Genomic DNA, 15,664 nt, shown 5'->3' with positions numbered 1-15,664 from the left:
TTCAAACGATAACGATATCACAATGATTCGGCCATTTTGCCGATTTTAGAGTTTACAAAGAGGATATGTGTCGGACATATTTGTGGAAACTTTGGACTTTTCCCTCACAGTCCAGCGTTCACGATCACCCTTAAGCGGTTTTAGACTTTAGAGTTATTTAAATGTAATTTCTTTTGGTAGCTGCAGCTATCTTTGGTTGATAAATCTACAGATTCTTATTTTCAATGTCTCTTTTTTATTCTTTGTCTAGCCAAAAGATACTCAGTTGATCAGAAGTACTACAGGTGAGTATTTCTACTGTGTTTGTCGGCTGGAGCCAGAAAACATTTGGCTTTTATTGCTTTAAAAAACGATCTTGATGGTGGAAGAAGTAAGAAAAGTACAACAATGTAAAAACAAATACTCCACTACAAGTGCAAGTCCATTAGAAATCATACTTAAGCAAAAGTATTATCAGCTAAATGTAGTGAAAGTATCACAAATTAAAGTGCATATTATTAAAAATGTGACTCGTATGACGTTATTGTGTGTGAACAGAGCAAACAGCAGCTCAAGTCAGAGTAATAAAAAGATAGAAACATGTGTTTGTGGATCAATCCTCTGCATCGATGTGAGAATGATTTCATGAGAGCAAACAGCCGGCAGCTCTCGCAGGTGATTAGAGCTCGTTAAGGAAGTCGGATCCAATAATTTCATTAAGATTTCAGGAAGCAAACAAACAGGAAAATCTGGTTTTCAAGTCAACGTGTTGACACGGTAAATAATCAGAGCAATAAAGTCAGAGGGAAGTCTGTCGGAGGGTCGATACCCGAGCGGGTACAAAAGGAGGCAACTGGGACCTGAACGCCCCGTCTGCAGGTCTGATCTCTGAGCGTCTGTCCAGGTGAGTCTCATCCACTGGACACTTTGCAGCCGTGCTTCACTGAGAAAAGGCTCGTTTTGAGAAGATTAAGCTGTTAAACTACTTTTTAGACATGTTATATATATAATAAAATAATTATAATATAAAAGCTAAATATGGTTTAATTTTAATGTATCACAGTTGGTTTGTCTCTTCAGGCTGCAGGACATGAATCACTTTTATTTAACATTAGTTTAGATCACAAATATGTTCACATTATTAATATTTCTGCTGGTTTTTTAATTTACATGTAGAAGTGTTTGTACATTTTGGATATTTTTGTAAACTTCCAGGTTGATTATCAAAATGTTAAAGGGACAGTTCCCTCAAAAATACCTGTGGTGCTATTTATTTAGAAGGAAGCGTGTATCTACTCATGGACGAGAGGCTGCAGCTCGTCCATGAGCACGCTTCCTTCTGCGCAGTGATACGGTAGAAATAAAATAGTTCCTACATGAAACTCCTTACAATACATTTGTGGATTATCTTCAGTAAATGTTTCCACACCAAACTGGGAAAACCATTTCTTTATGGGCTTTGTGCATGGGGGCATTGTTGTGTTGAAACCAGAAAGAAAGAGAATGTTAATAAAATCTAAATGTATTTAGATATCCAGGATAAAGGATGCTTTTTTCTGTTTTGAGGTTTGAAAAATATTTTTGTTTCCTCAGGATCTTCATCTTCATCATCCTCATAATGGCCTCCATCAGTGTGACTCAGGTCTTCCTGCTGTTGGCCCTCCTCCACCTCACCACATCACTTCCTGTCAGGTACTATCACCTGGAAAACTACAAACCATCTAGCAAAGAAATCGCTCCCTGATTCCTCTGAATATGATAACGCACTATATGATAACACAATTATCATCTTCTTTCATGTCAGATTTTTCTGTTTCTGTTCGCAATTACAGAGAAATTGTCTTTTTATTCTGTTCTGGGAACAAAAGTTTCATATTTTCTTATATTTTTTAAGTTTGTTTAAATATGTGTCTTCCTGTCATGTGACCTCAGGGATGAAGATGAGATGGAGAGTTTCCTGACTCAGATTAGCCACCTGAACGCACCATGGTCTCTGTCGGGGATGAGCTCTGCTGACGCTCTGCTCGAGGACAGACTCAGGTGAGTTTACACCAAAAGAAAAAATAAATCATTCTGCAGTTCTCTGTGGAGCTTGTGGCTTTTATAAGGCACACATGCCACAGAGTCAAGGTTTAATGTGTCCCTTAAAGCAGCTAGAATTGATATTTTTATAATAACAACGTATGAAATGACAATGTTAAAGAGGTTGTTTGTAGTGATGACAGAGAATTACCTGAATCTGCAGCGCTCCTCAACTTGACGTATCTCTACAGTGAGTTTCAGCTCATTGTTTATCAGTCCGGCCCACAACTGTCATGTTCTGGTTCACTCTTACCGCTCTCATAGTGTCGTTTCCAGATAAAAAAGCTGTAAAAAGGCCACTGCACACGACCTGCTGGTGAACATAGAGGAGCATTTAGCTGCTGAAGAGACAGATATTTCCCTCAGGAGCAAAAAGACAGAGCATATTGGACACAAGCATGACTCCTAATGAATGATCATGTTTCTCTGTGTGCTGGATTTGTAAATAAGCAACTGTTTGCTAACAAGTTCACGATATCAACTTAAAAGGTGACATGTCAATGATGTGTTTCTGATGTCATTTTAGTTTAACTTTGTTTTTCAAACCCACTTTCAGTGTTACATTATATTCTGAATCATGTTGTTGGAGTTCTTTTTTACCTCTATCGTGTAATAAATCTGTACATGGTTAATGCAAGTCTAGTAGATACTGTATATTGTCTTGTATTGATAGAAAAACCATCATAAAAGTATGAAATCAAAACCATCAACACATCTAAATTGTGCAGGTGCATCAAAAGCGACACGATTATTGTTGCGATTGTGTTTCAGGCAGCTGCTGTCTGCAGGACTGGACCGCAGGAGGCAGCTGGGAGACATCGAGTTCTCCAACAGATACGCAGAGTTCCTGCGATCTAAAGCCAAACACAGCTCCACCTGCGCCTTCCTGCGCCGCATGCAAGGCGCCAAAAAGAGGTGCGACACCTCAGACACATTATAACAGCAGTCTGCACTTGAGCTGCTCGGCTTTTATCAATGTCAGGCGATTGAAAAAATCAGCAATGTAGAAATTATTGACGAAGGAACTATTGAGCTTGCAGCAACAACAAACTAAACCATAGCCGATCAGAAAACAGGGAGGCTTCTTACTAAGATATGATGATATGCAGTTATAAAACAGGAGAAACGTATAAGGATGTAGTTCTGGGGTTAATGAAAGCCCCCAACACTGTATGTGTTATAAAAATGAGAAACAAATGAAAGTTTCCTTTTCTAACAGCAATTTATCCTGTTAAACAAAACATGTTTGTTCTTATTGTAAAACAATATCAGTTGGTAAGTTGTAATAATAAGATAAACATGTTAGAAATACCTTTTTTTTCCTTTCCAGCAATGTTTAACTGTCTGTGTTTTTGTCCACAGCGGGGTGGGAGGAGACGTGGAGAAGGTGAACCTGCTGCTGAAACAGTACATGTGTCCGTCCGTCTACAACAACTGGTCCACCGACCTGTAAAAGACACACAAGAGATTACAGCTGATGTTAGAGGGACAAACATGTTACTGATGTTCTGTATGAAGCTCTATATATACAGCTGTAATCATATTTAATATGGAAACACGGATATCTTTGTCATTAAAAAAGGTTTTATGAAGTACTTTACGTGGTCAGTGTGTTTAGTAACTCATTTGAGGACATTTGAGGACAATCTTACCTTTAGCTGTTGTATTTGTCTCAAAGCATCCTCAGACGTCTATAAAGACTTTCAGTCATCCAGGTCTTATCATATCCAGTGCTGACTCCAGGGCAGTTTAAAGCTAGTTGCCCCCTGACTCAGCACTTCTAGATTGACCGTCCTCAGATCTGCTGCTGGCAGGCGGAATATTAGTAGGTTTGAAATATACAAAATAATTTCTACAGAATCCATCTGTATCTTCGTCCGTGCTGTTGGAAACAATCGTATACTCTGAATTCCATTCACCTGTTTTTATGTGCATCTTTCAATTTGTATATAAAAGAAAATCTGTAAATACGAAGATTATCGCAATTTACCTTTTGGCTGAGGTGGGAAACTTGGTGTATTGACAAAAGCAAGAAAATGCAATTGGAAAAGAAATATTAAATGACATGAATGGGACTTAAACATCCACCGAAGAGACAAACATATTAGATCTGTGAGGAGCGATGAGGAGATTTTAACCTTCCTCAAATCAGCACGTGAAATGATCATAAACATATTTCCATCATGTTTTCTGTCCTTTTTAATTACGTCATCTATTTGCGCACTCTTTTTCTGAAATGGTTTAATAGCAACTGATTGGCGAATTAGGAAAATCTGTTCAGAGGGCATTCCGTGGCCATCTACTGGTGGACAAGTGTCTGCATCAAATGATTGTGGCATCTGTAGTGGATGACAATCCTGAGTTTGCGATCCAAGTCGATGAGATCGAGAAAATGTATTCAGTGATCTGTACAATTGCAGCTGATGCTTCAAGACTTTCAAGGGAGATGTCACCCTTCAACAAGAACGAATACATTCTCTCTGAACAGATTTTCCGGACATCATATGAACTACAGCATTTTCACCGTACACCAGTTCCAGGATGTTTTTGAGTCCTGTACCCGCCATCAACGTGCCTATTGCTCCAAGTAGATTCATGAACGTATGAGAAGTACCCAGCCTAAGTACGATCCCCTTCAAATGGCTATTCTCTGGTGCAGCACTGATGATAGGGGATATATTATATATGGGCAATTTATTGATTTTACGCCCGAAATGTTTTGCCGCCATCTTGGATTTCAGGTTAAATACTGCCCAGATCTGAAATTAAATGACACTAGTGGATTGCCCACCCCTTAAAACCATGGACTAGAACCAATAATTATGTTTCTATCACAATTATTGAAGAAGTTATAGCTGTTTTAGTGATTTTGAAGCCCGGCGGCGGCCATCTTGGAAATTACCCAGTTTTAACCCATTTCCGGAGGTCTGATTTTGGTAGACTTTTTTTCCTGTTAATCAGTATATCCAGTAGGAGGTTCTTTTGCTCATTTTCAGAAAATTCAGTTAAAATTTGCATTTCATTTGGATGGAAACCTGACATGCAACCTTTATTTTAAAACATTATCTAGATGAGTTAAAGCGCATGTTGAGACAGAAATGCACGCAGGACCACATCTGGAGATGGTCATGCTTGTATCAACAGCAAGTCTGAAAGATCATCTAACTCTGCCTCTTGTGCTTTCTTAAGCAAGCCCAAATTTATATATTAAAATCTGATTAAAAAGCAGGAAGAATTTGGATACGGAGAGCGCTTATTAATACCAGGTGGATCGGGTATCATTATCCATATAATATATCAAGATGTAGATCACACATTAATATCAGAGGAAGATGAGTTTTGGTACCTAAAAACATGGAAAGAAATTTCAATATAATAGTTATTATATGACTGAATATTTGTATCTTAGGTACACATGCACAACATGGCATTTGAAGATAGATTTACAAACATTTCCTATATAATAAACCCACAGTAATTGTTGTACCTGAAAATAAACCTGTTTCTCTACATCCTGAGGTAAAATAATTATCCAAAATGCTTTAATGAATGTCTGTGGCAGTCTAAGTTTATATTATATTTAAAGTTATATAGTCCTAGTAATAGTAGTACCTGTCTATTAATGGCGTGCACGTACATGTCCCCAGGACACATAAGACATCCAAAAAGTTTTTTTCTTTAATAATTATCCCAGAAATAATTACACAATAAAACTCACATCAAAATGTATTTATATGCAGATGATGAGTTATTATTTTTCATAAATATTGTACCCACAACACAAGCCTCTGTAATATCTTTAAAATATATCAGCTTACAAAATTAACTGCAGCATTAATTTACTGACTGCAGAAATTATGAATATAAAAAAGAATTGTACAGGAAATATTTTAGTAATAATTCTAAATATTCGAACATATAAATAAATAAAGACTTTCCACTTGACTCAAGATTATTACTGTATATGAGAAATTTAGATTGAGTTTATTTTGAACTTATTGGTAACATTAATTATAAGCCTCACTATGCCTCAAATTAACCAAAGATTACCCATAACCACCTGCAGTGTTGTGGCATCACTGACGGTTTAAATGGCACATTGCAATGCAATGCAACAAGTTCACATTTTGGATATTTGAAAGGATATTTTGGATACATTTCAGACGTGTGAAAGCCACTGAAATCATGATGTCTACGGTTTCTCTTCTGTATTTATGTTTTGTTTGTCCCACCCTTGTTTTCAACTGCAAATGGAAACTAGGACACATGAACTCTGTATGAGGAGGAGAAGAGGATCACAGAGCACATGCTTATGTGAAGACATTAAGTTGATAGAAAAGTAAATTAAGGCTATCATTAATTATTCCTACTTCTGTATACGTGTCAACATTTATCCGTCGTCTCGTATCAAACTTAATCAACAAAAAGAGCATTTGTGACAAATAAAATGTTATGACTTCCCAGCACAAACAGACGTGTGTTATGTTTTTATGACGGGGAAAAGTCCACTGCAGCCATAAAGCCGAGCAGATAAGCAGAGAGCAGAGAACAGAGAAGGATCAGTTCAGACAGGACGGACGGAGACATGGACGGGATTCATCCACACTTCATTATGAGGACGTCCTTCAGCTTTATACTTCTAACTCTGCTTCAAACGTCCAGCGCCAACAGTGAGTACTTACTGGTTCATTTGAGGCTTGTTTGTTTTATCTATGGGGTCACCTTACAGAACGTGTGCAGTGAACTACTCACTCACAATGTGTAAAGTGGAATAAAGCCAGAGGGAGGTCAGGTGACCGAAACAGCAGGTAGTTTGACATTGAGAGAGCGCAGTGGAAAGTGTGTGTGTCAGAGAGGTGAGGGGTGGAGGCATTTATAATATTTATAATGAGAGCTGACGTTCAATTTCAAACCTTATGGATAATGTTGGGCTTTTATTAACATCAGCTGCACATTAAATCACATTAATTTTTCAGTATATGCAGCACAAAAAAACAAGTTTTTAAAAATGCGAGGATGTTTTTGTTTTTTTCAGCTTTATAAACCTGCCCCACATCAGCGAGGCTCAGCAGCAGTTGTGACTCAGCTACATGCAATCATCTTATTATGCTTTATCGTTTCCGAATCAACCTCACCTGCTAATAAAAGATTTGCAACCTGATCAAACACGTTCAGATCTGGCAGAGCAGGCCAACATCTCAGGGAGCAGCCTAATTTACTTTAAAGTGTTTCATGTTTTCGAGCGAGCACGCCTATCTTTACTGGACACACAGAGTTGAAACTCCACTTTCTAACCCATTTCTTCTTCTCTCCCAACAGTCTGTTCTGCTGTTTCACCTTGGCCATTTAGAGAAAACAATACAGTGGGTGATGTCGTGCTGGTGATCACTGTCCAACCAGAGGTGACCCTTAAGTTCCGAGATCCCCCTGCAAACCCCACCAACCCCTTCAGCCTCAACGGAAACAAGCTGATAGCTGAAAAGGTGTTGGACTATGAGGTACTGTAGATCAGGACTAATGTCCTCCTGATAGAAACCAATGGCTCAAAAAGGATTTTTACATAAAGTTTGTTTTGTTTGCAGACTGAAAGTTCTCATGTAATCAGGATCACCTGCACAAAAGCAGTTACAAACGACAAGGTAAAATGTTCTTTATACACTAACAAGTTCAACTGAGATGCATTATACTGTGTTCATTTCAAATAGTTACAATTACTGAATTTAGGGTCTTGAAGAGGTTCTACAGATGCTTGAGGAGGTTGTATGGGTTCTTGAAAAAATTGTAGAGGTAGTTAAAGAGATTGTATGGGTTCTTGAAAGACTTTTAAGGGGCTTCTGGAGGTTCTCTAGGGGCTTGAAGAGGTTTTATGGGTTCTTAGGGAGATTATTGGTGCTTGCACAGGTTATAAAAGGTGCTTAAAAAGGTTTTCAGGGGCTTAACACAGTTGTAAAGATTCTTGAAAAGGTTGTACAGGTTTTTGAATAGGATTGACGGGTTCTTGGGGAGATTATTGGGGTTTAAAGAGGTTGTAAAGGGTGCTAAATGAGGTTCTCCAGCTTTAGGGTTTCTGATGTTCCACATTTCTAAGCAGCTCAAACAGACTGAAAATCAGATCATGTGTTACCTTCAGGTTCTACATGCAGCTCAAAGATGGATGTCAGAATTTTGTGTCTTTGATTAATTTCACATTCTTGATATTTTTTGTCACATATTATTTACAAGTTGTAGTAAACATACAATAATAGTAATACACAAGAATATAAAATCAATGGCAAGATGAGTAGCTTAAACAAGGCGTGTGTCTCTTTGTTTCCAGTTGGAACTCATCATAATTGTAACTCTGGAGAATGTGAACGATAACGTTCCAGTCTTTGATCAGAACTCCTACCAGGTCGAAGTAAATGAGGTAAGTGTCTGGTAATACCTTTAAATACGCAGGAATGTTGTTTTATTGGATACCTTTTTGCCCTCAGTGTTAACATCCCAGTTTATCTGAATCACAGTACACAATATGAACAAAACATTGCGGTCAGTACATGTGTAGCAGCAGCTCTTTAGTTAATTGAGGGTTGATAATTTGTTGAAATGTTCCAAACTGTTTTTCATGTTAATGTTTCGTCACACTGACTTTTTTTGGCCCAGTTGTCTCCTGCAAACACCATCGTCGGCCGCTTCGCTGCCACAGACTTAGACGGTGACAACCTCTACTACACACTGACGCCTGAATCTGTAAGACCTCATGTTTATTATTCTTTTATCTCTTAGTGGGTCCAACATTTAGATAAATCCTCTTTTTTGTCTTCTCCGGTGTCAGATGAGATTTTAGCGTGTTTAGTCTAGCCTAGCACAGAGACTGGACGCAGGGGGAAACTGCTAGCTCAAGACGCAGATCTAAAGAGTTTTTATTGTCCTGTTTGATTTCTGCAGAGAGGCTTCGGCCTGAAGTCACCTACCAACCCGGATCTCATCATAGTTGAGAGTCTCGACTACGATAAAGTCAAAAATGTCCAACTGATATTAACCGTTCAGGTGAGTGCTGTCACTGCTGGTTCTAAACACTCATTTTCTTTTTCGGACTCAATGAAATTAAATACTTATTTCAGGTTCTCATTGGGCGGCTGTGGCTCAGCAGGTTGAGCGTGTCGTGCTCCTCCTGTCCACACGTCAAAGTGTTCTTGAGCAACACGCTGAACCCTCCTGAACTACTCCTGATGGTCAGGCCTTGAATGCTTGCTTGCCGCCATCGACGTGTGAATTAGTGGCAAATTATAAAGCACTTTGGATAAAGATGCATTTATGAAAGCAGTTCACAGTCCACATGGCTGCCCGCACAGTCAACCATGAACAAATCTTTTTTCAGCAAGGCATGACATCTTCTTATTAGCACGCTCATTTATTACCTTCAGCTGGAGTAATGGAGCGTTTTCTAACTTAACTTGATAAAGGCAAGTTAGTGGAAAATGTTTGCGGAGTAAAGCAGGGTATGTTAATTCCTGACACAAAACTAACAACAGGGTATTTAAAAACACCAGTGTGTGTGTGCAGGGCCTTTAAATCTGTCTAAAATATTTGAATCCTAATCTGAAGTCTCTGAACAGCTGACCCTTGTGAAAGTACTTTCAGTCCAGTTCCCTCTGCTGACTGTCACACTGCAGCTACGTTGTACTGAAATAATCATATTGTCCTTTCTTTTCTTTTTCAAGGACACAGCGTTGGCACCGGCCCACAGCAGGGTTTCGTTCACTGCCACCACCACCATCATGATCACCATCTTGGACGTCGACAACAGGCCGCCGTGGTTCCAGCCCTGCAGCAAACAGGAGATCGGGGGGGCTGTGATCTGCCAGAGCGCCGGCTACACCAGCAAGGTCGTCTTAAACGAACAAGAGGTGCAACTTTTCAGTTGACTTTTTTGGGCTTTATGTGAAGCAAATTGTATTTGAGGAGACTATATGGGAAATGCAACAATAACATCAAAGATTATTTCATTATACTTCATTTCCACCTGATCTAAATTCTGTTTTCCACTGTGTTTATGCTAATGGACACTTTCACACACTTTATTCTCTGCAGCCCGGAGTGCTACCGCTGAAACCAGGACCGCTGTACGCCATCGACGGAGATTCAGGGATAAATGAGGAGACGACGTACTCGTTCCTGAGCGGTAAGCAGCCCGGATTGTGATAAACAACAGTGATGTTGATGATTGGCAGCGAGAAGCAGCTCAGTCTGTCTGTGTTTTAGGAGACGGTGGCGGCCTGTTCGGGATCAACCCGAACACGGGGAACATCACCATGCTGAAGCCCGTCGACCTGTTGGGGACCATCAGTCTCACAGTTCTGGTAAATTATAATTATAATAATAAAATGTATTTATAGAGCACTCATCAAAACAAAAGTACAAAGTGCTTCACAGAGAAAAATGAATTCAAATACTAATATTAATGATATAATAGATGAAGGGAAAATTAAAAATAATAAACAAGAAATTAAAAACCATTTAAATAAACAGGCAACTCAGATAATATCTGGATATGTTTTCCATAAAAGTAAGTTTCTTAACATATTAAGTATTAAAAGTTGAGAGGCTGCTGAATATGTGTACTGCAAGTAAGGGATGGTGCATTTAAATAAGTAAATGTTTTTAATTATGAATGTAATATAACATAACATAACATATAAAAAATAAATCAATAACAAATAAGAAATAAAAAAAACACTTTGACTTTATTTTTCACTGCATAAAGAACGCAACTAAATGTCACTTTAAATAAAATGTATTTAGTATTTGCCACCAGAATCACATACTTATAACAACAAGATCATAATGTAAAGAGATCAAACTAACAGAATGGAAGTGAGCGTCCGACATGTCTTAGTTCGGTGGAGTTGGACTCAAGTATTTCTCAAACGCTGCTGTTTTTCTCTCCCAGGCTGCTCAGAAGATGAACATTTATCAGTTTTCCACCACCTCCGTCACAATCAGTGTTCAGGTGAAGAGTCTCCACCCGCCAAAGTTTCAGAGGCCTCAGTACGAAGGCGTCATCGCCGCAGTGGGCCTCATGGCGATGGACCCGAAGAACAAGGACGAGCCGCTGCGGATCCTCGCCACGGATGATGACTACACTGCCACCGGGGTAAAAACACTGATTCAGACACTTCTAGTGTTGCTATTCAATTATTTATTTGGTCTCCCTTGAAAGATAGATTTGATCTTAAAGGGACAAATTTGGATTTGGACTTCAGAGATCCAGTTTTTATCAGAGGAAAATTCAGATTGATGAAGTGTCTCGGCTCTGAATACATTTAAGGTTTAAAAATGCTTAATATTGTGTATTTTATAACGGCAGCAAAGGTAGGTACCCGACTACTTTGCATTCAACAACATTAACTGAATATTCATGTCATCAGCTTTGAGTGTTTGCTGACTGAAGATGTGCAACACTAACCTTTTAACTTCTGTCACAACAGGGTATAAACCCCCACATCACTTACTACGTTCATGGGAGCAGCGATTTCTCCATCATTAGTGGCTATTTATTCATGACAAAGGATCTCCCAGAGGCCACATTATCTCTGCAAGTGAGTTTACAAATGCAGCAAAACGTATTGTGACTGATTAATAGGTTCTTTTTTTATTAAGCACTCGACTTAAACTTCGTACCTCCAGGTGGTGGCAATGGACTCGTCTACTGAAGAATCAGTTACAGCTCAGCTCTCAGTGGAGGTAACATCAGGTCAGAAAAACTTCTCATACGGCTCAATGCAGCGTCATCCTCCAACGTGCTACATGAGCGTCGAACAAAATGCATGAGCGCCAGAATGAAGAGCTTGTAGCTTGTAGCTTGTAGCATGCTCATGTGCGATTAGCTCGAGATCTAAACATCCTTTCATTTTAGTTTTAGTCCATTTCAGGTCCACAATTGGCCAAACATGACAGAACAAAAACAGTGCATTCAACCAGAGGGTTTACATTTAGTACTTGTATCAAAAAGAGGCTCATTCTTCCCTCAGTTGGGTCAGGTGCATTTATGTGTTTGACTGTGTCACGTGTCCACTGGGTCCTGTGGTTGGTCTGTTTGATATCAGTTCACTCAGTTGTCTCGCTTGCTGTCGTCAGTTTAACGTAACAGCCGAGTTTGTTGAAACCGCAACAGAAAGCTCTTTGCAGAGTGCGTTCAGACTGTACACAACGTGAATTTCGGAGGCGCCAGGGTCGTGTTGAGTAGCTAACGTACGCGGCCCGAAGCCACTTCCAGGCTCCGGGTGGTGCAAGTGGACGTGGAGACGCATCTGTTGAACATCTTTGCAAACATTTGTGCATTATGAAGCTTTATGATTCCACTTCATCAACATTTACAGACAGGACAAGGAATCAGACAAACTAAAGGGAACATCTGAAGTTTCTGGTTAGTTTTTATTTAGAGATTGGTGTTTGAATGGAGCTTGTGCAGCCCAACAAGAGGCTGTCTGAATCTACACCCTACACACATATAATATAAATTATAGAACATGTCCATTGAGTGTAGAGTATATTTTATCTTTTCTCGGTGGACAAACTGCATGAGATCTTTAATCCACTGAATATGAGCTGGTGGTGATTCTTGCTTCCACTTCAACAGGATAACGTTTAGCTACTAGAGAAGCAAAAGCTGAATCAGATCCTCAGTTTTAAGATCAGCCCAAAGGGACACAGGAGGAGGTGCACGTCCCTCCTCCTGTGCCACTTAGGCACAGGAGGTGCCTAAGTGGCACAGGAGTCATTTCTTCTGAACAAACAAAATAAAAACCAGCAGGCGGGTTTGTGCAAATACGTCAAAGTGAAATTCACTTTGCATCCAGTCTATAATGTTTGGAGGAAACAGGAACATGAGGTGACACCATTAAGCTTCAAAGTGTGCTCTCCTCTCAGGTCTCACCACCACCAGTTTACCTGAGAGCACGACAGACAGTATGGCCTCGACGTCCATAGGGGAATCCACCACCAACAGCAAGACCACCGAAGATATCGCATCCACCCCAAACCCCACTACGTCCACTGACAGCAGCCTCTCCACTACCTTCCCCGGTACAACCAATGAAAGCATCGTTTCCACCACTGATCCCAGTTTGACCAGTGAAGGAAGCGTCTCCACAGGCAGCACAGCTCACCCTCCCACAGGTGGTCACACGTTTCTCTCCGTAGCTTCAGTCAATATCAAATATTCGTAGTAGGTGGCAATGAAACCAGAAGATGGAGGCAACTTCTTAGTTCCTGCACTGGTAGAGTTCACAATGTGTTCAAGAGCTGCCGACTTTGACGCAGAAAAAATGTCTCGTTGTTGATATCCAAAGTGACCAACCGCAGAGCTCTGCTTTGTGGTGCAGTGACGCCAGATTCAAAGGCACAATGAGAAGGATTTGTTGCTAGATTTTAGCTTTGCTTTGACACTCATGGGTCCGGGGTCTCCTTTGAAAAGTCATAGTACTGTAGGTGACAACAAATATAAATATGTCATCGTAAAGTATGCCCTAAAACATTTATAAAATGTCATGAAGTCATAGTATGCCATAAAATGTGTAATATTACTAATTACTCACTAATAAAGTCATATTATGCCATAAAAAAATGCTACAAAAAGTGTCATAACAACCTCATAGTATGGTATGTCATAGAAAATTATTATATAGTATTCCAAAAAGTCATAAAACAAATTAAAGTTTGTTATGTCATACACAATTTCATAAGATAGTATATCAAAGAAAGTACCATAAAATGTTTACTGTATACAAAATGCAATGAACCAATCACAGGGCACCACCTGTTTCTCATCACCTGCACACACACACACACACACACACACACACACACACACACACACACACACACACACACACACACACACTCACTCTCTCACTCTCACATTTACGATTGACTGCTAGGTAGGATTCCGAGTCAGCTGTTTTTGGTGACACCTGTATTTGGTGACCTTTGTTGCTGCAGTGATCGTACCGTCAGGTGGCTACGGCCCGGTGGACATGGCAGCACTCGGTGTAACTCTGGGCGCCCTGCTCTTCATCTGTCTGGTGGTCATCGTGGTGCTCGCCGTACGCATTCGGAGGGGGAAAGCCGACTGGAGGAAGATCTACGAAGCCAGCATGTTCCAAAGCGCTGTAAGTTCAAAGTAGTCATTAAAATGCTAAGAGTTCGGGCAAGTACAGGGAAACATTTTCTAACCATCCAGACTCGTCCAATATTTTCACCGCTTTACTTTGCTGGCAGACGTTATCTATGCTCTCGCCAAAGCAACCAAACTCCATTGACAAAAACAGTAACTTTACCGCAGTCATAATCTCTTAGTTTGGTGTGTTATTGTGTGACTTTGGTGTTTTAAAGTTTGGATTCACCAAAGTCACACGACACAAACAAACTAACGATGGAGTCAGCGGTAGATTAGCAACTTCCGTGTTCTGCGAGGTAAAATTACAGTTTTTGTCAAAGGAGTTTGTTGACTTTGAAGAGACTTTGCCGAACTATCCCTTTAATACATCAATGAGTACCTTCCAAAAAAGGCCAATGAACTAAGGTTCATGCAAGACACATTACTGTGGCTCTATTGTTTACCATACTTGGGGGTTTAATGACTGCTGCAGCTTCTTGTGGTCACCAGCAGGACTTTAAACTGGTAATCTTAATTTAAATGTGTCGTCCCACCACAGCTGGGTCAAGGTGGTCAGAAGGAAGGCATCCAGTACACCAATGAGGCCTTCCAGGACGATGAAGATGGAGGCAGCACTGGCTCCGGCGGTCCAGTGGGGGGAAGCATCATGGCAGGGGACTTTCGGCTTAATGAGGCCATCGTGAAGTCTTCGGCACCACTGCACATCCTCCCACGTGACGACAACAGTCAGGCGGGCTCAGACAACGACAACGAGAAGGAGGTGAAACCCATCCTGACCAAGGAGAGGCGCATGGACGAGGGGTACAAGTCGGTCTGGTTTAAGGAGGACATCGACCCCAACGCCAAGGAGGAGGTGGTCATCATCCCAGACAGCAGAGAGGAGGACAGCGAGGAGGAAGACGAGGAGCAGTCGTCCAGCGGCAGAGAGGAGGATGAAGATGACAACACGCGGAGGAAAACCCTGAAGGTCATCTTCAATGATGCAGATCTGGACAGCGGACTTGGGGTGAAGATGGAGGATCCAGATGAGGACTCGGAGGGTGACGAAGTGCTGACCGATCTGTGAAAGGCGCCACGAGAGAAAAGGAGCACATAGCGGGAACCACCCATAATAAAAGATAAATAAATAATAAATAAAAGATGATTTATCAGCAGTCTCGTAACGCACCTTATCAGTCCATTACAGAGCAGCAGTGACACAGAACCAGGACTGAACACACTTATTGGAAAGATTTTTTTTAAAGTAACTATTAATCTGAATTTAGACGTAAAATTGAACTTTTACAGCTTTTTGTAAATACTTCACGTGTCATAATTAATGATGATTATATATATATATATATATATATATATATATATAAGATAGATACATAATATAAATATATTATGTTCATGTGTGTGGAGATTATTTTAACTAATAGTTTATTTTATTCATTTATGATC

The 15,664-nt window shown here is 40.1% G+C and overlaps 1 protein-coding gene across 1 annotated transcript; it reads left to right on the top strand.

The window, feature by feature from the left end:
* Window positions 1-6,646: 6,646 nt before the first annotated feature.
* On the top strand, window positions 6,647-15,287 carry LOC115009452 (cadherin-related family member 5-like). The gene is made up of 15 exons (XM_029433414.1): window positions 6,647-6,731; window positions 7,381-7,559; window positions 8,378-8,467; window positions 8,704-8,790; window positions 8,989-9,090; window positions 9,165-9,275; window positions 9,765-9,950; window positions 10,135-10,225; window positions 10,306-10,403; window positions 10,994-11,197; window positions 11,532-11,642; window positions 11,731-11,797; window positions 12,973-13,221; window positions 14,044-14,213; window positions 14,760-15,287. The coding sequence occupies exons 1-15, from the start codon at window positions 6,647-6,649 to the stop codon at window positions 15,285-15,287; spliced, it is 2,358 nt and encodes a 785-aa protein (XP_029289274.1).
* Window positions 15,288-15,664: the final 377 nt, after the last annotated feature.

The sequence above is a fragment of the Cottoperca gobio genome, chromosome 6 (assembly GCF_900634415.1).
Source record: "Cottoperca gobio chromosome 6, fCotGob3.1, whole genome shotgun sequence".
Lineage (NCBI taxonomy): Eukaryota > Metazoa > Chordata > Actinopteri > Perciformes > Bovichtidae > Cottoperca > Cottoperca gobio.
Note: the sequence above shows the minus strand (reverse complement) of the source record. Positions and strands in the feature narration are given on the sequence as shown.

What these genes read in the sequence shown, in the direction of transcription:
- LOC115009452 (XM_029433414.1), top strand. Translation starts at nt 6,647, where the DNA reads ATGGACGGGATTCATCCACACTTCATTATGAGGACGTCCTTCAGCTTT. An exon ending in ACACACTGACGCCTGAATCT is followed by an intron (nt 8,791 to 8,988) that starts GTAAGACCTCAT and finishes TGATTTCTGCAG; the next exon opens with AGAGGCTTCGGCCTGAAGTC. An exon ending in TCGTCTTAAACGAACAAGAG is followed by an intron (nt 9,951 to 10,134) that starts GTGCAACTTTTC and finishes TATTCTCTGCAG; the next exon opens with CCCGGAGTGCTACCGCTGAA.